General features: G+C 53.7%; 13 protein-coding genes across 13 annotated transcripts, besides 19 other annotated features; all 13 read left to right on the top strand.

Moving 5' to 3' along the window:
- Positions 1 to 66: 66 nt before the first annotated feature.
- Positions 67 to 108: a sequence feature (A-rich).
- A 39-nt stretch (positions 109 to 147) lies between these two features.
- Positions 148 to 173: a microsatellite.
- A 130-nt stretch (positions 174 to 303) lies between these two features.
- Positions 304 to 355: a microsatellite.
- A 110-nt stretch (positions 356 to 465) lies between these two features.
- Positions 466 to 1,404, top strand: Tco025E_04409 (cell differentiation protein; the record flags this gene model as incomplete). The annotated part of the gene is made up of 1 exon (XM_029371319.1): positions 466 to 1,404. The coding sequence occupies one exon, from the start codon at positions 466 to 468 to the stop codon at positions 1,402 to 1,404; it is 939 nt and encodes a 312-aa protein (XP_029228560.1).
- A 15-nt stretch (positions 1,405 to 1,419) lies between these two features.
- Positions 1,420 to 1,510: a microsatellite.
- Positions 1,511 to 1,609: 99 nt separating this feature from the next.
- Positions 1,610 to 1,632: a microsatellite.
- Positions 1,633 to 1,635: 3 nt separating this feature from the next.
- Positions 1,636 to 1,658: a microsatellite.
- A 108-nt stretch (positions 1,659 to 1,766) lies between these two features.
- Positions 1,767 to 1,786: a microsatellite.
- A 94-nt stretch (positions 1,787 to 1,880) lies between these two features.
- On the top strand, positions 1,881 to 3,044 carry Tco025E_04408 (RNA-binding protein; the record flags this gene model as incomplete). The annotated part of the gene is made up of 1 exon (XM_029371318.1): positions 1,881 to 3,044. One exon carries the CDS (start codon positions 1,881 to 1,883, stop codon positions 3,042 to 3,044), a length of 1,164 nt encoding a protein of 387 aa, XP_029228559.1.
- A 115-nt stretch (positions 3,045 to 3,159) lies between these two features.
- Positions 3,160 to 3,229: a microsatellite.
- A 251-nt stretch (positions 3,230 to 3,480) lies between these two features.
- On the top strand, positions 3,481 to 3,840 carry Tco025E_04407 (uncharacterized protein; the record flags this gene model as incomplete). The annotated part of the gene is made up of 1 exon (XM_029371317.1): positions 3,481 to 3,840. The coding sequence occupies one exon, from the start codon at positions 3,481 to 3,483 to the stop codon at positions 3,838 to 3,840; it is 360 nt and encodes a 119-aa protein (XP_029228558.1).
- Positions 3,841 to 3,875: 35 nt separating this feature from the next.
- Positions 3,876 to 3,898: a microsatellite.
- Positions 3,899 to 3,998: 100 nt separating this feature from the next.
- Positions 3,999 to 4,033: a microsatellite.
- A 153-nt stretch (positions 4,034 to 4,186) lies between these two features.
- Positions 4,187 to 4,213: a microsatellite.
- A 76-nt stretch (positions 4,214 to 4,289) lies between these two features.
- Positions 4,290 to 5,294, top strand: Tco025E_04406 (uncharacterized protein; the record flags this gene model as incomplete). Its single annotated transcript, XM_029371316.1, has 1 exon — positions 4,290 to 5,294. The coding sequence occupies one exon, from the start codon at positions 4,290 to 4,292 to the stop codon at positions 5,292 to 5,294; it is 1,005 nt and encodes a 334-aa protein (XP_029228557.1).
- A 550-nt stretch (positions 5,295 to 5,844) lies between these two features.
- Positions 5,845 to 7,065, top strand: Tco025E_04405 (uncharacterized protein; the record flags this gene model as incomplete). The annotated part of the gene is made up of 1 exon (XM_029371315.1): positions 5,845 to 7,065. The coding sequence occupies one exon, from the start codon at positions 5,845 to 5,847 to the stop codon at positions 7,063 to 7,065; it is 1,221 nt and encodes a 406-aa protein (XP_029228556.1).
- Positions 7,066 to 7,233: 168 nt separating this feature from the next.
- On the top strand, positions 7,234 to 8,325 carry Tco025E_04404 (1,2-Dihydroxy-3-keto-5-methylthiopentene dioxygenase; the record flags this gene model as incomplete). Its single annotated transcript, XM_029371314.1, has 1 exon — positions 7,234 to 8,325. The coding sequence occupies one exon, from the start codon at positions 7,234 to 7,236 to the stop codon at positions 8,323 to 8,325; it is 1,092 nt and encodes a 363-aa protein (XP_029228555.1).
- Positions 8,326 to 8,334: 9 nt separating this feature from the next.
- Positions 8,335 to 8,360: a microsatellite.
- A 256-nt stretch (positions 8,361 to 8,616) lies between these two features.
- Positions 8,617 to 8,648: a sequence feature (G-rich).
- Positions 8,649 to 8,710: a sequence feature (GA-rich).
- A 140-nt stretch (positions 8,711 to 8,850) lies between these two features.
- Positions 8,851 to 10,356, top strand: Tco025E_04403 (uncharacterized protein; the record flags this gene model as incomplete). Its single annotated transcript, XM_029371313.1, has 1 exon — positions 8,851 to 10,356. The coding sequence occupies one exon, from the start codon at positions 8,851 to 8,853 to the stop codon at positions 10,354 to 10,356; it is 1,506 nt and encodes a 501-aa protein (XP_029228554.1).
- Positions 10,357 to 10,518: 162 nt separating this feature from the next.
- Positions 10,519 to 10,554: a microsatellite.
- Positions 10,555 to 10,853: 299 nt separating this feature from the next.
- Positions 10,854 to 11,222, top strand: Tco025E_04402 (uncharacterized protein; the record flags this gene model as incomplete). Its single annotated transcript, XM_029371312.1, has 1 exon — positions 10,854 to 11,222. The coding sequence occupies one exon, from the start codon at positions 10,854 to 10,856 to the stop codon at positions 11,220 to 11,222; it is 369 nt and encodes a 122-aa protein (XP_029228553.1).
- A 232-nt stretch (positions 11,223 to 11,454) lies between these two features.
- Positions 11,455 to 11,475: a microsatellite.
- A 127-nt stretch (positions 11,476 to 11,602) lies between these two features.
- Tco025E_04401 (cyclic nucleotide-binding protein) lies at positions 11,603 to 13,945 on the top strand (the record flags this gene model as incomplete). The annotated part of the gene is made up of 1 exon (XM_029371311.1): positions 11,603 to 13,945. One exon carries the CDS (start codon positions 11,603 to 11,605, stop codon positions 13,943 to 13,945), a length of 2,343 nt encoding a protein of 780 aa, XP_029228552.1.
- Positions 13,946 to 13,959: 14 nt separating this feature from the next.
- Positions 13,960 to 13,999: a sequence feature (A-rich).
- A 226-nt stretch (positions 14,000 to 14,225) lies between these two features.
- On the top strand, positions 14,226 to 14,897 carry Tco025E_04400 (uncharacterized protein; the record flags this gene model as incomplete). The annotated part of the gene is made up of 1 exon (XM_029371310.1): positions 14,226 to 14,897. One exon carries the CDS (start codon positions 14,226 to 14,228, stop codon positions 14,895 to 14,897), a length of 672 nt encoding a protein of 223 aa, XP_029228551.1.
- Positions 14,898 to 15,198: 301 nt separating this feature from the next.
- Positions 15,199 to 16,344, top strand: Tco025E_04399 (uncharacterized protein; the record flags this gene model as incomplete). Its single annotated transcript, XM_029371309.1, has 1 exon — positions 15,199 to 16,344. The coding sequence occupies one exon, from the start codon at positions 15,199 to 15,201 to the stop codon at positions 16,342 to 16,344; it is 1,146 nt and encodes a 381-aa protein (XP_029228550.1).
- Positions 16,345 to 16,561: 217 nt separating this feature from the next.
- Positions 16,562 to 16,604: a sequence feature (GA-rich).
- A 48-nt stretch (positions 16,605 to 16,652) lies between these two features.
- Tco025E_04398 (solute carrier family 35, member F1/2) lies at positions 16,653 to 18,011 on the top strand (the record flags this gene model as incomplete). Its single annotated transcript, XM_029371308.1, has 1 exon — positions 16,653 to 18,011. One exon carries the CDS (start codon positions 16,653 to 16,655, stop codon positions 18,009 to 18,011), a length of 1,359 nt encoding a protein of 452 aa, XP_029228549.1.
- Positions 18,012 to 18,515: 504 nt separating this feature from the next.
- Positions 18,516 to 18,543: a microsatellite.
- Positions 18,544 to 18,716: 173 nt separating this feature from the next.
- Tco025E_04397 (uncharacterized protein) lies at positions 18,717 to 19,038 on the top strand (the record flags this gene model as incomplete). Its single annotated transcript, XM_029371307.1, has 1 exon — positions 18,717 to 19,038. A coding segment is annotated over one exon (322 nt), but the record flags the coding sequence as incomplete, so codon positions are not given.

Below are 19,038 nucleotides of genomic sequence, written 5' to 3'. Positions count from 1 at the left end.
TTTGATTTTGTCTCTTTCCTCCTTGCCCTTTCTGCCCACTCCTGGCGCCAACAGTTGTTTATCGACTGTTTTTCTTTTTGTATTTTGTTTTTGTCTATTGCTTGTTGTGTGCTGCGATTGCTCTCGTGTTCTCCCCGCTGCTGCTGCTGGTGGTGGTGGTGGTGGTGGTGGTGTTGTTTCTTTGACTTGTAGGGCGATGCGAAGCCCTTGCCAACTGGCGTTGAGTTGAATGTGTGGCGTGGGTAGGAGGAGAACGGGACTGAAGACTGTCGTCTGCAGTGTGTTTATCTCCTTCTTTTCTTTTTATTATTATTATTATTATTATTATTGTTACTGTTATTACTATTATTGTTATACTTATGCCTGTGTGTGTGTGTGGGGGGGGCGTGAATGTTCTTCTTTTGCTTCTCCCCCACGACTCTGCCCTCCGCCAGGTTGTTCGTCTAGTTCCACCCCTCCCCAGCAATGCAACAGGGACCGCAGTACGTGCAGTACGCCATCTACTCGCAGCAGCCGACGGTGAAGCCGTACCCCGCAGTGACCCCCGTGTCCCCAGAGACGAGAAATATGCTCAACCTCCTTAAAAGCCTCTTAAAGCCAGAGTTGCGTGAGAAGGCCATTTATGAGCTGGCCAAGCACCGCGAAAAGTTTCAGCAACTCGGACCCTTCTTGTGGTACAGCGTGGGCACCATGGCGATCCTGCTGCATGAGGTCATCTCTGTCTATCCACTCCTCCACACCCCGGAGCTGCTTTCGAAGTCGACGACTAGCCGTGTGGGCAGCGTCCTCACGCTTCTTCAGAGCGTTGCCTACGATGATTCGACCCGCAAGTTGTTTCTGGACGCCCACTTCTGCCTCTTTCTCTACCCCTTCCTTCGTGGGACGACCGCTGGCACGGGCAACGTGACGGAGGGCCTTCGCCTGACTTCACTTGGCGTGATTGGCGCCCTGGTCAAGGCGGACGACAACGACGTGATGCACTATCTGCTTAGCACTGAGATCTTCCCGCTCTGTCTCAAGATCATGGAGTACAGCCCCGAGCTCTCACGGACGCTCGCCACCTTCATTGTGCAGAAGCTCCTGCTCTCGGACCTTGGCCTGCAGTACGTCTGCCAGACACCGGAACGGTTTAGGGCCGTCGCAACGGTCCTGCAGAACATGGTGGGGTCGAAGGACTGCACGGCGCGCCTCCTGCGGTACATTATCCGCTGCTACCTGCGCCTTTCCGAGAATCCGCGTGCCCGCGACGCACTTTCCCAGTGCCTGCCGGAGGTGCTCCGCAACGACACGTACAAGCAGGCCCTCGAAGGCAGCCCTAATATTAAAAAGTGGCTGCTGCAACTTCTTGTGAACATTGGCGACGAGGGGGCGAAAAAAATTCTAGAGGGCAACATGAATGCTTAGTGTAGTTGAGGCAGCGAAAGCAGAAAAAAAAAGGGGAAAAGAGGGAAATAGGGAAAGCGGAAACGAAAAAGGAATAAAAAAAAGGAAAAGGAAAAAGAAAAAGGAACGACACCAGTTAATGGCGTCCCCCTTGGGGGTTATAAATTGTGCGCTCCTATGCTTTTTGTCCGTGGCGTATCTTCTCATACACGATACACCATGGCGTTTGTTGTTGTTGTTGTTTGTTGTCGCTATATATATATATATGTATGTATGCATGCCAGCGAGGCCTTTTCCCGCTTGTTGCTATGATTATTATTCCGTGCGCTGCTACGTAGTGGGACGCGCCACCTCGTTGTCTTCTCTGCTGCCTGGCATCCCTCCACACACACACACACATACATGCATTTCACGGATACACCGCAAGCGCATTGTTGTGTGTTTTTTTTTGCAGGAAGTGATATCTTGAGGCCGTGGCTCACTCAAACGAGGAAGGGATGGGTAGTGCGCCGCCCAAAGAGCCTTGGGAGGCTCCGACGGAAGTGTACAAGCCCACGCTGCGCGTGGATGTGACGGCAGAGCCCCCTGAGGACAATGAAAACAGCACCGGGACGACGCCCATGGCTTCTTTAACGCCCCATGTTTCCACAAACATTTTCGTGGCCGGGGTCCCACCATCGTGGGACGAGAATGACTTGCGTAAGAAGTTTCAGGAATTTGGCGAGATCATTTCCACGAAAATTGTGAAGCAAAGACATTTTGCATTTGTCATGTTTCGAAGGCCAGAGTCCGCGCATGCCGCGATCAACGCAACACACTTGACGCACCCCACAGCGAATAGTCCCATGCTGCTGCATGTGTCTATTGCGATGCACGATGAGGGAGTTGACGAAATACCCAACGATCGTATTTTTATTCGCGGGCTGCCTCAGTGGGCTACCAAAGATCATCTCCGACATTGCTTCTCCCGTTTTGGCACCATTGTAGAGTCGGCCGTGCTTATGAACGCTCTTGGACAGTGCAAAGGCTCGGGGTTTGTGCAGTTTTCATCGATTGAGGAGGCGACGGCGGCTATTGAGGCACGAAAGACGATTCGCATTGAAAACTGGGAGACAGGGCTTGAGATAAAGTATTCAGAGACCGCTGAGGTTAGGCAGCAACGACAGGAACGCAACAAAAAAAGGCAGAAACACTCACCTAAATATAGACAGCCGCAACTGCCATACCAAGCGTTTCCTCCGCAGCTCCCCGTAGTTCCACCAATGTCTGCGTACCCCATGCTTGGAATAGCGACTCCATTCCCTTTGTTCTATCCGCAGCCTGCGCTAAGCCCGCCGGCGGCATCACCGCACATAATGTACTCTCCGATGGTTACATCCTCTGCGGTGCCGGTGTACACGCCCCCGCCCGGAGTTTTCGAACCCAACCCGGACGTCTTCCCTGCTAGTGGTGATTTACACTTCTCTGGAGTCGCATTGACGGAGTCCACCCTGGTGTCACTGCTGCAGTGCTATGGAAAGGTGGCGGCCAAGGACATGTTAAGTGATGCCGGAGCAGCTGTGAGGATGGCGGACCGCGGGTTGCATGGAACTATTGCCCAACAACTTAACGGTACAATTTTTCCTAACGGACAGGTGTTGTCGGTGGTCCGTTACGCTTAAGGCGAAGAAAAAAGGGGGGAAAAAGAAAAAGAAAAAATAAAAGGTTCTCCGTACTCCCGCCTTAACACACAAACATTCAGTTCCAGAGAAAAGAATATAAAACGCATGCCCGCAGAAGAAAAACCAAAAAAAAAACACTCAAAAAAAACACGACAATAAATGGGAAAGTAAAAAAAAAAAAAGAAGCAAAGTGAATAGCAATGCAGTTACATTGATGTATTTCTTCTAAAATTGCATCAGTTCTTTACATCCTATAGGAATTGTGCGTCCTGCGGACTCGGTAGCGCGGTCTGTGAAGCACATTTTGTGTGTGTGTGTTTTTTTTCTTCTTCACCCGCTCTGATTTTGTGTTTCTCCTCATGCATATGCGTCTCAGTTGAAGCTGCTTCTGTGCTGCCTGCTACTCCTTTTCCTCTCTCTTTTAGGCAAAGTTGCAATGCTTGGGCTAGGCGACAACGGGATTTCCCCCACCAATGTGGCCTCGACGTGGGGAGGTTTGATATTCTTGTGTTGCTGCATGACTTCTATTATTTATGTTCTTTTAGGTCTCTTTGCCTGCCGGCGTCTAATTCGGTCGAACTGGCGTTGGGTGCTAATTGTGGCCCTCTACTGGGTGGTTGGCGTGCTGCACGCGTTCCTGTCGCTCGCCATAATTTGTGTGGCGGTGGCCTGTATATTTCGGACCTTTGCTGACAAGGCAATAGAGACCACCGAGACGATCGCGTACTCGGGAGTTATGGTTGTGCTGACGGTCTTCTTTGCTCTAGGACGGAAGTCAATTGTCTATGCATTGTAGGGGCGAAGGAGGGGGAAAGAACAACTACGAGAATGAAAAAAAGAAAAGAAAAAAAAAACGACAACAACTGAAAAACATGGACGCCATATGAGTGAAATACACCCCTCCCTCCCCCCCTTTTTCTTTATCTCGTTGTGTTTGTGTTTATCTCGTTGTGTTTGTGTGTTGTTGTTGCTGTTGTTGTTGTTGTTGTCTCTCTTTTCCTTGTTGCTTGACTTTCTTTCGTGTGTTCTGGTGGTATTGGCGTTGTTGCGCCTTGTCTCTTTGCGCGTTACTTGTGTGCGGATGGATGCGGACTTGTTTTGCTGTTATTAATTGTTTAGTATTTGTTATTTTTTTTCCCCGTTCTCTCTCTCTCTCTCTCGCTTCTCTCCACCCGCCGCCCGCCACGCTGCGTTTGTTTGCCCCCCCCCCCCCAGTGAGTGGTTTACCTCAGCGGTAATTAGGAAATGGAGTTTGCTACACGGCTGGAGGGGGAAGGCATGTTCGGCAGCCTCGTCGAGGTTTCGGAACAGGCGGAGCACGTCTACACGACTTCCTTCTCCCCTGACGGGAAGTTCCTGGCCGCCGTGCTCGGCAATGGCGCACTGGTCATCTTGGACTCCAACACTCTGCACGTTCAGCAGCATACCGCGATGGGCAAGCCGTACGATGACTTGCCCAGCACAGGCGTTCGGTGGCTCTCGCAGAAGAGCGTCGATCGCTACAACTTGGTCTCCGTGTCAAGCGCGGGGGGCATCTTTCTTTGGACGTGGGACGGGTATAAGCTTGATCGCATCGCAAAGATGGATGAGGAAGACAACGAAATCACCTGCCTAGAGGCCTGTTTGGAGACAGATGAGTTTCTCACGGCGGGCAGTGATCGCATCGTGCGCTACTACGACGCTGACGGCAACTTGAAAGGTAACTTGTGCAAAGGATTTGGCGATGACGGCTACTCGCGTGCGACACATACAAACCGTATTTTTTCAGTCCGCTTTACCTCCCCCACAATGGCTGTTAGTGGCGGGTGGGGAAGCCCGATTCAGATCTGGGATATGCGTAGCATGGAGTCCAGGAAGCAGATTGTGGGCACGCAAGTCGGCGCCGACGGTATCGAGCCTCTCCCCAATACGAGCTGCATCGTTGTGACATCGAAGAGGCCGGTGCAACAGATACAGGTCTTTGACTGCGTCTCGGGGGCCGAGTTGGAGGAGGTCTCCGCTCGGCTCTCCGCCGAGGTGGAAGGCACACTTACCCTCCTCTCACGGTATTGCCCAAAGACGGATCTTCTTTGGACAGTGACAGCAAAACCACATAAAGTCTTTGTCATTTCCTATTCCACAGGAAAGCTTTTGGCTTCCTGTGAATTGCCCCTGACGATTATGAATTTGCAGCTTTCTGAGCACTTTCTTTATCAGGCGATTGTTTCGTGTGCAAATGGAAAACTAGTTCGTGCCACTGTGAAGGTGTAGGCTGCGGCGTCGACGATGACGGCAGGATGTTTTTGCCGACAGATGGAACTCTACCCTGAGCGGCGGATCCATTTGCTCTGGCCGCCCGTCTTCCACTTGAATCCTCGAAGCAGCTTTTTCATGAAATGAGGCCGATTTATTTTTCTTTTTGCTTTCCTGTAACGCGGTTTGAATATTCGTTGGTCTGCGTCCCAACCCACCGTAGTAGGGTGTATATAGATATATTACTAATTCGTTTCCTAATTCGTTTCTACGCGCCTGTTGATGTATATTGGGCGTCACGCCTGTTTGTTGGCACGTTTTATACTCTAACTCTCGGCCCCTGCTTTTTATATGTCCCATGCTTCTTCTTTTTTTCCCCCCCCCCTGTCGAGTCGGTCTGTGACTTCTCTCCCTTTCAGCCTCTCTGTCCCTTTTCCCATTTGTTTTTTTTTATACCCCCTTCTTAATCCAGTCCCTTTCTTGTTCCTCAGCTTCTGCAGCTTTGCACTCCGCCTCTGTCTGTGTGTGAGGCTCTAGCAACAGGCGGGCACGAGCGGATGAACCGCACATGACGCCTCTCACAGACGAGGCGCTTGACAGACTACTGCGCGAAAACCGTCGGCTTCAGTCACATGTCCGCTCCCTACTTGAGAGGATTGAGGAGCAGCTTGTGCTCACAGATACCCTGCTTCTCGCGCTAAGGCCGAGGGAGGTTAAAAGGAGGCAGGCGAACAGCAACGAACCGCTTGGGTCTGACTTAGACACATGGTTTAGGTTTCGCTGCGGTTCCCAGGTGTGTGCATCGGCGCTCCGCACGCAGCCACCACCGTATTCCCAGGGCTTGTCGCCCAAGTTTCGCTGGAACCATCGCGCGACGAGGTCGATGAAGCGACAGGTGGAGCGCTTGGGCTTAGACGCAGGGGGAGAGGGAGACCCTACGCATTGGCGGGTCGTTGCGGATGCCGTCAACTTCGAGTCAAAGTCCACTTTGTGCGTGGACAGCTTTCAATGTTTTCTGCATTATCAGCAGGAGGTGACGGCATCGCCGGAGCCCTTCTCGTCGGCGGAGGACAGTTGCATTGACGCCTACGACCCCGGAAGCGGTCGGTGGGGCCAACTCGTGGCAGAAATTCTGCAGCAACTTGGTCGCCGTCGAACGGTCTTTCAGGTTGCTGAGAGGTACCGTAAACTAAAACGTGAGAGGTACGAGTACAATGGTCTCCTTGACGATGCCACTTTGTCCGAAATAGAACCACTTACGCGGGGCATTGCTGCCCCGGAGGCGGAACTTGTTCTCGAGTGTTCGTGTCGGCTGAATCGCGGCCGCACTATTCCGTGGCCGACGGAGGAGGCTATCCGTAAGTCGCTTTTGCGGCACCGCGAGCTCCAGATCAGCGGAGACGCCCGTATGCTGCGTCACATCTACGCCGTGCTGCTTAGTGACAGGGCCTACTTTGCTTCCGCAGAAGGCAGAGAAATTGTCCTGCGCCTTTTGGGCTGTGAACCGCTCGAGCTACGCGAGGCAATGACTCGGGCGCGGTGGCGATACGCGCAGATTTCGGTGGAGGAGGCAGCTGCGCGTCTTGCGTCGTCGGTGCCTGAGATGAAGGAGCGTGTGCTGGCGAAGGTGTTGCGGTGGTACGGCAGCGCCTACACCTCCGACTTCTTTCGTCTCTCGGTTGCTCTCTTCGGCCAGCGGGACGCGGCCCTGCCGTGCTTCCTCGTCTCTCGCGAGTATGAGCGACGCCGCAGGAGGGCGGCGCCGTACGGCCGCCTGCAGTTGCTGTAGGCCCAGCCGCCGCCACGTAGGAGCGAAAAGAGGGCAGTATCCGTCCACGGTGTGGAACAGCTGTGCGTGTGGGTGGGCGTGATGAAAAAAAAAAAAACAAGCGCCGATAATTGTTTCCATCACAGTGTGTGTTACTTGGTTTTTTTATTTATTTACTTTTCTTTGCGAATGGGCCAAAAGGAAAAGGGAGGCTCGTGGGACGGCATTTTCCTTTTCTTCTTGCTTCCAACTGTGTCACGGTGCTCCATCGTGCTTCTTCACACGCTTTGCTTTCTTCACGCCGCGGCGACGGCTCTTGCTAAACCTCCCCCGCCTCGCTCTGCCATTGCCCTGAGCGGTGAGGGAGAGCTTACGCCTAGGGACGTGCACGCCAAAGAAAGAGGGGTGGGGAAAAAAAAGAAGCGGCCAACGATGGACGCCCTAAATCCCATGACTGAGGCCCAGCGGCTCCAAGAGGAGCAGGAGATACGTGAGCGTGACAGGAAACGCCAGCTGGAGAAGGAGGAGCGTGAGCGACGCGCGGCCCGGGAGAGGGAGGAAGCGGAGCGTAAGAGGCGTGAGGAGGCTGAACGTCTTCTTGAGGAGGAGAAGCGACGCATCAAGCAGGAGGAGGAGTGGCGCAGGCTTGGGACAGATACCATACAGAACCTTCCCCCCGTGCCGCCCTCCATCGTCAGCGACGGTCTGGTACAGGCATGGTACCTGGACGACGAAACTTCAAAGCCGGCGCTTCGCATCGCGAGCCTGAAGAAGGGAAGGAAGCGTGACACCCCGCTCGTGTCGCTGCAGCAACTAAAGGAGCTTGGCGTTGTTTACTTCAATATAAACTTGAATGACTTTTCCATTGTGAAGCAGTTGGTGAAGGAACGCCTTTATAAGCATACGGATGAGGTGCATATTTCACAGACATGTAAAGATGATACGTTTCTGGAGCGTTGGTTCCAGGAACACTACAACGAAGACGAGCAGATCCGCATCGTGATTGACGGATCCTGCTACTTTGATGTACGCTCCAAGCAAGACAAGTGGATTCGCATTCATGCCAAAGTTGGTGACTTGTTTGTTTTCGCACCCGGTCTGTATCACCGCGGAACACTGGACGAGGACGACTATGTTGCACTCTACCGCCTCTTCCGCGATTCCCCACGTTTTGCTCCCTTCTTTCGCTCCGACGCACGGGCCGAGTCGCAAAAGGTGCGACTGAATTATTTAATGTCACTCAAGAAGGGCAATGTTGCCACAGAGCTTGGATTTCGCTGAGTGACTTACCACCATCATCATCATCATACATTCATTGTTGTTGCGCTTTGAGCTTGACGCGTTAATGTAGAGTGCTTGACTGTAGCGCGTACCGGTGCAAATTCCTTGCCTAGGGAGAGTGGGAAACTCCCGTTTCCCACCGGGAGGAGGTGAGATGTGGGGTACCGTAACTTTAGCAATTTATTGTATATATTTCTTTTTGCCCTCCTTCTACTCTTTCCCTGCAGTCTCGTGTAATTTAACGTGAACACAGGGCAACCTTTCTCTTGGATGTTGTTGTTGTTTTTTATTCTGCCCTTTCCCCCCTTCCCTTCCGTTTCCCTTCCCTTTCCCTTCTTTCTTTCCTTCTCCCTCGCTCGCTCTCTCTCTCTCACTCTCTCTTTCTGTGTACATATTTACTTGCATGCACGAAATCGTACTTTGTTTGTTGTTTTTCTCTTGTCCCTGTTTTCGCGGGATGCACGACGTTGTCGCTCACGCATGTTATGCGCGTGGCAAGTGCCGCACGGGTGAGGTGCAGCGGTGATGCTGACGGGGGCAACGGTAGCGCAGGCGACGACACACGTCGGACCCGCCGACATCACCGCACTGCTTGTCCAGGACAGTGTGCAGTGTGGCTACCCAGTGCGGCATAACGGGGTGCGTTTCGGTGGAATTTCCCACGGCTTTGGGAAAACAACGATGGACGCGAAGCATCATTGCTTGCGTTGGTCGTCGACGGATCCGACACGAGCGCCAGCAACTTGTTTCCCAGTCGTGGGAGATTCGCTCCAGCGTGGCCTCAGTGACACGCTGCTTCGTGTCGTGCACGGGAAGGGCACTGTTACCTACTTTGCCGCAGCGGAGGGGCAACCGTGTTTGCTCGGATTGGTGAAACTCGTCCAAGGCACGGACGGCGCCTACACGAAGAATGTCGTCCAAGTGCACGAGTCTTGGTCGTTTCGTGCACAGATGAGTTCAGACGAAGAGAGTGGCTCTGGAAGCGGCGTGGATGCCATGGAGTTGTTTTGCAGAAAACTGGTCGCATGGATCTTTACTTATTACGCGAGGGATTCCACCGCGCAGCTCACACTTCACCAGCTGGAAACCGCATTTCCACTCCTCACTTCGGTCAACGCGCAAGAGCGTCGTCGCTTCGTGAGTGGGGCTCTCACCCGCTTTGCCGGTGGACGACTCTCGCTCTACGACGACCGTGTTCTTGCCTTGAAGCCTGTGCCCGTCCACGCGCTCTCTTTGCTTTCACTGGACGAGTTCCGAATGCTGACATCCATGGAGCAGGCGACGGTTGCCTTTATGTTCAAGTGTCAACTGAAACACGACGAAGTTCTAGAGGCGTTGCACACCATCTTAGATGCGTGGGGAAAGCGTGGTGCTGCGCTAGCCTCATCATTTGTGCGGTTGGCTGTTGCGGTGCTTCTTTCGCATCTCGTTGGCACCTTTGCCTTGTCGCCGCAAGGGCTGCGAGGATGGCTACGCCGCTTTGTTCTTTACTACTTGCCGACGCTGCTAACACTTCACGGGGAGGAGCCGCTTCTTGGGGAGCTGGCGACTTTGCTGCGGCAGTCGAAGGCTCCGAAGAGGCCCACGACGGTTGCCGTGCGACGGAGGATGGAGGAGATCATACGGGGTGAGCCGGTTGCTGCGGAGCCGACAGCCGCGTGTGGGGAGCGCGAGGGCGGGGGCGAGGTGGATGAGGGGTATTTCTTCGACTCCGTCGCGCCGCCCCCGCCGGTGGGCTCCGACGTGGTGTGGAGGATTGCGCAGCTCACGTGCCCTCACACGGCTGTCCCGCCCCCAAACACGCATGCGTTGAGAAGCGCCAAACTTAACGGGTCGGCGTCGGACGGTCTCTTTTCCGCCGTTCTCTTTTCATCGGCACGTCTGCATTTGTCGCGGCCGTTGCTGAAGGCTCTCGAGGACGGGGAGCTGAGCTTGAGCTTGAACCTCGGCAAAGTCCCCCACTCGGCGCCGCACGACGAGGCGGTGTGGTCGACCGCGAGAAAGCGGAGACGCGGGAGGGGACACGCGTGAGTCCGTGAGGGCGGCCACAGGCTCCTGCAAAGGCAATAAAAGAAGCAACGGCGTTGCGCAGCGAGAAGATATACAATTATATAAGCAATTGCAATGCAACAAGAAGGAAAAGGAAGAGTGAAACACCCATGCTCTAGACAACGTGCGTGCAGGGCGAGAGGGAAAAGCAAAAAAAACAAACAAACAGGAAAAAAAAAAGGAATGAAAATGACAAAGGCAATGTGAGGAAATGCGTTGGAATCTCACTGGGATGGGTGTCTGTCAATTCTCCCTTGCTTATTGGTGTTGCAGGAGAGGGAGAGGGAGAAGGACGGACACGGTGGATGACCGCCGCTTTTGATGGCCCACTCGCTCCAGCGGCGGTTGCCTGTTTGCCGCCCTGACTCCCACCACAGGCTCTTGGGTGCGTGGGTGGAGGCCCAGAGGGAAGGTGGTGCGGGTGTGCAGGGCTGCCTCGTTTTACCCGTCACGCTGGCTTTTGAAGGAAGACAAAAGTGATGCGCTGTGACTGCGTTCGGCACAACTCAGCAGATCAAAGGACGAGGGGGCGCGGCGAAGTTGTTGGATTTACGACTGCCGGCGCCGCGTCACAGACTCAACGGGCAGGCAAGGAGCGAGCACTGGTTCCTACAGAAACGCGGCGCGATCGCGGCGTTGCACGGCAACGGGTCTGCTGGCGGTCGGTCGGAAAGCGCCCGGGAATTCCGGAGTTGATTGATAAGCCACTGGCCGAGCCCTGGGCGCCGCCGAGCGAGGCCCAGCCGCTCATCTGCGGCGGCTCCAAGGGGTGCCCCTGTCTTTCGTGTGAGAAGCGGCGGAGAAGCCAAAAGTTTGCCTGCGCGTCGAGGGCGGGCCGCAACGAATGAAACTATCGAAATATACAAACCACCCCGAAACAGTCACAAGAAAAATGTGTGCGATGCGGCGGTGCCCGGTGAGAGCGTGCGGGGTGGCGCCTTGAATCCCATGCGGAGTCTCACCATGCAAAACACACCCACACACACAATTCAACGGCCTTTTTTCTTTGGTTTTTCCTCCGCAGACTCACACACGTGTTCGCAGTGGTGGCCGTCGGGCAGGTCATCATTGATATTGTCCTTTTTTTTCTTTTTTTTTTTTCGTTTGCTTGGCTGCGACGGGGAAACCTCGCTGAGGATATGTGGTGCGCCCACCCAGTACGCTAAACCGAAGAAAAAGGAAGAAAGTAAGGAAAAAAAAAAAGAATTTATTTTGCCAGAGTTTCCAAATGAGCAGGCTCACAGCGGTGTCCGAGGAGCTTCCTCGCGACTCGACTCCCCCGCTAGATCCCTCTCCATCCGGGGAAGGTGCCACTTTTGACTCCAACGAGCAAACGAACCTGGATGACATGGTTGGTGTGGTGGAGCCACTGACGCACACGCCGGAACTCTTGGCGCTCATCAACCAGAAAGTTTCCGTGCTTCAAAAAGACAGTAGGCCCTCAATGCACTCTTTCCTCTACACCGTGCCGCACCTTTACACGCTAAACGAAGATCAGATTGAGAGGCTAAACCTGATGCTGCGCGAGTACAGTGCCATGGACATTATCGTTGATGAAGGAACGCTGCTAACGCACGTGTTTGTGTTGGTCTCCGGCACCGTTGAGGTCATCAACACAAGGGTTGGTCGTGCATCCATCGTTGGCCACCGCCGCGTTGGGAGCATCAGTGCACCAAACGTCTTTGGCATAGATAGCGTCATATTTGAAAAGCCATCGGAGTTTTCCTACCACGCAAGTTCCGTGGCAGCCGTGCTTCTTATCCCAAAGCGGCAGTTCTGTGATCTCTTCGCGCTTTCTCCTATGCTCGCCAGCAGTGTCTCGGTCCAGATCGCGCAAACGCTTTCCGCCTTCTCCGCATTTGAGGATTTTTGCCGTGCGCTCTTTGGTTTATCGTCAACGTCGATGTCTGGGAACCGCAGCTTTGGCGAGGGGGGATACAAGTTGTCGATGCCCACATCTGTTGGTATTTACGAGTCCAGTGAGACGGTCTTCCACAGGTTCATGCATTCCACTGCAATTGATACAGACGCGTTACGCCACTGCGTTAAACGTCTACCGGAGAAAATCACGGAAACCTTCGTGATCACGCTCTCGCGCAGCATACCCACCCATCTCTCCAATGGAATGGGCTTCTCAACCACAATGTCGCTTGAGTCCGCACGGCGACGGAGAGCTGCGTGGAAAATTGGTGAAAAGGGGCAAATTTTTGTCATGGCGCGGGACGGGTTTACAGACATTATAGAGTTTGTCACCGAGTTGTGCATGTTGGTTGTGGAGTCGAAAAAAATACGGCTACGTTTGCAGCGACTCGCCTCCCCGCTCGCCATTGACTTTTTGCGTGATTCACTCGCCATCGGAGACGCGGCGTCGGATGCCGTGGTGAAGGCGGTTCTCAGCCAATTGCCCTTTTCGGACACGGAAATTGATGGATTGATGCAGGTCTGGGATGGACCCGAAATTATCAAGGTCTTGTACAACATTTTGCTACGCCGCGGGGAATTTGTTGTCTACGTGGACGTGAACTTGGCGAAGAAGTTCTCGCAGGATCCGTACCAACGATGGAGTCTCTGCATCAGCCGACACATCCGGGAGGAGCTGGGCATCAGCGGCGAGGACGTCTTTCCGTCGGATTTGACGATTGATGTCATGTTCTCCTCCAACATCACCATTAAGAGCCTTTTGTGCCCCACCACGGAGGAGTTTAGGCGGTTGCTGGAGAAGTACGTGGTTCCCCCGTCGGAGGCCGCCGCGTTGAAGAACGCGGATGACCGCTACCTTTACGTGCTGGCGCAAGTTTTGGAGGAGGAGGCCTCCGTGCGGGAGCAGTACCGTCAACACCTGGAGGAGTCGGGCTTCATCATGATGGAGGATTCCTACATGTCAGGGCTTGTTGTCGACCTCATCAACATCAGTAAATTGCGGGCCTCGGGCATAGATGCCACACTACGGCTCGTCGCGTCAAAGCGGAATAGCATGCAAGAAAATGGTTTCATTATTAACATTGATCGGACGTTTGGTGCGCAGGTTGAAAGTATTTTGCGAAGCCTTGTGCTTATTTTTGGCAATCGCATCCGCAGCGTGAATCTTGCCGGGAATGTGTCTGGACTGGTGGGGAAGTGTGGGGATGTTGTCCTTCCCACCAAGCTGCTCTTCTCAAAACAGTCCTTTGGCGAAGACTCCACCGATGAGACACGCTTGTGCAACACAGACGACCTGCAGGAAGAAGACGTGCTTCCTTTTTTAAGCGACGGCAATGCGTCGCTTCACCGGGGTGGGTGTGTCACGCTTCCTGGTGTTTTTCTCTACAGTGACTCTGTCCTGCGGTTTTACAAGGTGGTGCATGGGTGCACCTCTGTGGACATGCGGAGCAGCTACGTGGCGCGGCAACTTGAGGAGAGTCGCCGCACAGGGGTACTGGGGAAGCGCGTGAAGACACGGTTTTTGTTTCACATGGACGCGGTGCCCCTCAACGGTGGTAGGGACTCCGAATCAAGTACACAAAAAATCGATGTATTGTTCTCCATTTATGCAACCGCCCGTTCTCTACTAACTTCCATCCTTTTTTCCTGAAGCCCAGAGAGGCGTTTATTTTATTTTATGTCTTTTTTTTTTGATTGTGATTTTTCTCATGCCCCAGCCATGAAACTGGACCCTCTGCGACCCCGTTCTTGACAAGGGCGCAGCTTGCCCTATTTTATTGCTTCCTCTTCTTTTTTGACCCACTCATTACGTTTCTTCCCTCTTTTTTTTTCCGCCTGTCTGTGTCTCTCTCACCCCCTTCTTTTTTTTAAAAAAAAAATTTGTTTGTTTTTGTCTTTTGCGTACCGCAACTGTGCTTTGCTTCGCAGGGATGAGCTCGCTGGGCCAGGGACGGTCGCTGCTGTCCACCCCTTTTCTCCTCGACACGAGGGAGTTTGTCACAGACAAGTGCACCCTTCGACAGCTGACGCACTTTGCCCATGCGCATCGCCTCGGGAGTCCCTTGTGGCTTAGCTGGGACTTGGCGGCAGGACTTGGGCTCACGCTGAGGTACATGCAGAGCCCGTTAAGCATTTGGTCCCCACTGATGGGCGAAAGCTTTCTCCCTCTAACGAAGTCTTCACGTTTTGCAGACGCCATCACTAGACAATATCCGGTAAAACAGACATTAAATTTTTCAAATCGCCCCTCCACAGCTGCTTTGGCGAAGCAACAGATTCTGGTTCTGTCAGCTGCAGCAAGCCCTGATGGGAATCCGCGGTGGTACGGCGCTCCTGAGTCGATAAGACATCTCTTTGTTTTGCCGGCGAAATCTTCGCCTTCAAACTGCCACACATTACGACAAGGGAACGAGTTTCCTTTACTTGGGCTCTGGATTTCCGCGGTGCTCCTCTCGCGCATGACGGTTGCTCCCGAATCGACACTGTTGGTTCACACCCCACCTAGTTGTATGTGCGTGGTGAACGCTGACCAATTATACCCAAGCAGTTTTTTGGCCGAAAAAGAGCTCGAGTGTATACTGCGGCGGTCTAGTGGCACGTAATTTATTATTACTTTTATTATTAATGCATTTTTTCCCTATTTTATTTTATTTTATTTTATATATATGTTTTGGGGACGGCTGCATTTGTGCGTGGGCGGCTTGGGCTGTGGTGGGTAGTCTGCGGTTGTAGTTGTGAGTTTTTGACCTGAAGTTTGTCCTCTTGAGAAGCCCCACTGACTGCAGAAGTTTTTTATATTTCCATTATTGCTATTATTAGTTGAACCTAAACTCTCTTTTTTTTTTGCTTCAGTTTTTTCGTTTCTTTTTTTCTTCGTGCGTGTGTGGGCCTGGGCCTGCATCGATGGCTTGGGCCGCCCTCGGGAGACCTGCGGCGGCGTGTGCCACAGTGGCCGCTGCAACCACCCTCTCCTGGCTGCGCCGCCGCGCCCCGGCGGCCGTGACGCAGGAGTCCCCGGCGCTTGTGCTGGACAGCCCCGCAGTGGGCCCGCCTTGGGAACACATGTCTTTTTTGGACGCACACGTGGGGGAGTGGAAGGTGGAATCTAGCAACTTTCCGAAGCCGGGCACGGTGGCGCGTCCGACGGACGGACCCAAGGTGCAGGTGCTGCGACTGGGCTCCTCCTATTTACCGGACGCAACGGGCGGCTGCCCAACACCTTTTATGCGTGTTGTTGGCTTCTTTCCTGACGCCCTTCCGGAGGAAGTCTTCAAGTTCATGACGGATCTCCAACTGCGGCGAAAGTGGGATCGCAATTATCACATGTTTTGCAAGTGGGATCCACCCGCACGGTCGAGCGCGCCGGAATCTTTGACGGCGGTGAAGCGGCCAATCGAAATGGTTGCGAAGAAGACGCCAATTTGCAGTGACGACACTTGCCTCTTGGTACCTGATATTGCGGAAGTTGTTCTTGAACATGGGTGGTTTGCGCATCGTGTTGGCCACGCGCTTCTTGAACGATTTGGCATCGCCGACCGCCTTTTTGCCTATGAGCGCCGCTCTGTCTGCTACACAAGGCCGGACTGTGCTGCGAGCCCACTGAAGCTGTACGACGTACTCTATAGTGGCAGTGGTGAGGCTGTCGAGAAGGCGGCTGGGCAGTCTGAGCCGTTTGCTTCGTGGCTACATTCGTGCGAAAGCGAGCAGGAGGCTACTCGCGTCAGTGTAAACTATCAACATATTTTGATTCTTCCTATCGCGGATGCGGCAGTGCAGCTGTGGGCCGATCCGTTGCGCTTCTCTTTCGGTGGGAGCATGGTGGATAGGAAGACGACACGGGCCATATACGACACATTCATGAACAGTGTGCGCCTTCACGAGGAGACAAAGCGGTTGGATGGGACGCTTATGATCATGACGTCCGCCAACGACGTGCAGATGCCTAGCGGGGTTCCAATGTGGGCTCAACGCATGCTTGCCGCATTTTTCTCCAATTATGCGCAACGTGAAATGTTAAAAGCGATACGGGAGTATAGGAGTACAAATTAAAGCCTGATTGGGCCGTATAACGCCGGCGTGTTTCTTGCGTGTCCGCTGCAAATGAGTACTTTAAATAACTGATTCATTGATTTGTGAAGTATTTCTAGCGTCGTTCTCTCGTTTCTAGTTCTTCTTTCGCCCCATCATCTTACTCTTCCCCAGGATCTGGTTTGTGACGCCGGACGCAAAGTGCCTGGTGTTTTTTTTTTCCGATCTTGGTTTATTGCTCCCTCTCTTTCTCTCTCTCCCACCCCCGCCCCCTTCTCTCTATTTGGCTCTTGGGTCTGCTGTAGTCTTTCTGCGCAGGAACTCGGCACATGAAGGGAAAGGAGCTCCGGCGGTTGGCGCTCCACGTTTTATTTGGCCAGGCTGTGGCCTTCTTGAACTCCGTCACTGGGGTGACCACGACGAAGCTGGTGTCTCATAATGCCAGCTATCCCCTGCTGCAGTCGTTGACGGCGTACGCCTTTATTTTTGTCGTTTATGCGCCACTACTTCTTCTGCTGCAGTTGCGTCACCGGCAGCGGAAGTTTTCAAACTTCACGTTTTTTTACAGGCCGTGGAGGTATGCTCTGCTTGCCATCATCGATTTGGAGGCGAACTTCGTCATTGTTAAGGCCTACCAGTATACGGACATGATTTCGGTGCAACTCTTGAGCTGCTTCAACATCCCGTGCGTGCTCGTATTGAGCTTTTTCGTCTTGAAAATGCGCTTCGCGCTCTCACACATTCTTGGCTGTGTCGTTGCCACAGGCGGGTTGGCACTCCTCATTGTCTTGGACGCCGATGGGGTGTCCCGAGACACAGTGGGGCCTAATGTTGCGAAGGGCGACTTGCTTTGCCTGCTTGCCGCCGCCCTCTACGCGACAAGTAACGTTCTCACGGAGTGGTTCATTAAGCCCCGGCCATCACACGCACGGATTGAGCATGCAGAGGACGCTGGCGTCAATCAAGTGGCAGAGGTGTTCCGCGCCCCCGCTTCCCCCGGAGTGTCGTCCCCTTGCGAGTTGCGGCAGAAAGAGGAGCGCAGCGGATCCCCGACGGCGCCAAATACCATGCGTCTTGTGGAGTCAAGGCGAGAAGAGGACCAGGGGCAGCTTGCCGAGGGGGAGGAGGAATCTCTGCCGGCAGTTCCGATGTACATACCTCTTGTGGAGAATCTTGGCTGTATGTCCAGTTGTGCTCTTGTCTTTGCCACAATTCAGTTTTTTGCTCTGGAGTGGAGCTCGTTCGCGCCAGCCCGAAAAGTGTGGACAAATGAGGACTGGTTGTATCAAATGATGTTTGGTCTCTCCATGCTCTTCGTGTACACTGGGCTACCGCTTTTATTTTTGCTTGCAAGTGCGGCGTTTGCCAATGTGTCCTTGTTGTCGGTGAGTGTGTACAGTATCATATGGAACGTGACCATCTTCAATATTTACCCCACACCAGTCTTCTTTGCATCGTACGTGATTATTGTTCTGGGCGTTGTACTGTACGATTTGTCCAATGTTCGCTGGAGCTGGTGCCCTCGTATAAACTACCCCTGCGGCGACCCTCGCGAAGGTTGTGGTGTTCCGGTGCAGACCTCGGACGCGGCTCCCGGCCACAGAGAACTGGAAGCGGTATGCGAGGTGGATGTAGCGCCCGATGCCGGGATCACTAATAATAGGAATCATTGGGCCGATAGGCCCTAAGAGGTAGATGGGAAGAGCTAAAGGGTGGGTGCGCGGGGGGTGGTCCAATGGATTGGCTGCGCTGAGAGGGACCTCGTATTCGTTCTTCCGTTGTTTTGCAGTTAATCCTTCTAGCGGTCGGGGCGCGGGATGCGTGACCAGGCGGTGCGAAGGAAAATACTGGCGCACCTCCTCTTGGACTCCCTCATGAAGTTCTTGCTGTGTTGACTGATTGCTTGCTGCGTGGGTGAGTGTGAGTGCCGGTGGGTTAGTCTTCTCTCAGGCGGGGGATCTTGGCCGCACGCTGGACCAAACTGCGGTGTCTTTATTTACTATTGTTTTTGTTTGTTTCTGCTTGGCCCGTTCTGGGGGTAGAGAGACAGGGCCCGACCACGGCACAAGGTGCTTCGCTTTATTTTTGTTCTGCCCTGCGGCCGTCCTCTTTTAGTGTTTTCGTGGGTAACCTCGCGGTGAGTCCGCGTGCAGCGTGCAAACACACGCAATAAAAAAAAAAGAGAGAAAGACGGGGTGGGTGGGGTGGGTGGGGGGGGGGAAAGCACTTCTGTTCCACGCTCCGCATGCTGGCACCCAAGCGGCAGGAGGAAAATATGAGCGCCACAATGCCTTCACCCCACCCGTTCTCTTTGAAGAAGTTTTCAACTGGGATTCCGCGACACGGTAGTAGAAAGGCAACGAAAACCAAAGGGAGATACAACAGCGAGGCGAATGTCCGATTTAAGTGGCACACAGCCGGGCACAACGCCTTCTCCGGGCGAAATTGCCGGGGAAAGACCAGCGGGGGACGTTTCTATGGAATTTGGGGGACTTTTACCGGGACTACTGCTGCCTGAAGTGCGGCAAAGAGACTCTGTGAACTTGGAGGAAGACAATGATTACAGTTCTGACAGTTCTGCCGGTGGCCCCTCGCAACAGCGACCGCAGCAGCAGTCACCGCAGCAGCAGTCACCGCAGCAGCAGTCACCGCAGCAGCAGTCACCGCAAGCGCAACACGAGGTACGCCCAGTGAGTCGCGTAGGCGACCGCCAAG

Source organism: Trypanosoma conorhini (genome assembly GCF_003719485.1).
Source record: "Trypanosoma conorhini strain 025E chromosome Unknown Tco_14.4_contig_00223, whole genome shotgun sequence".
Classification (NCBI taxonomy): domain Eukaryota; phylum Euglenozoa; class Kinetoplastea; order Trypanosomatida; family Trypanosomatidae; genus Trypanosoma; species Trypanosoma conorhini.
Note: the sequence above shows the minus strand (reverse complement) of the source record. Positions and strands in the feature narration are given on the sequence as shown.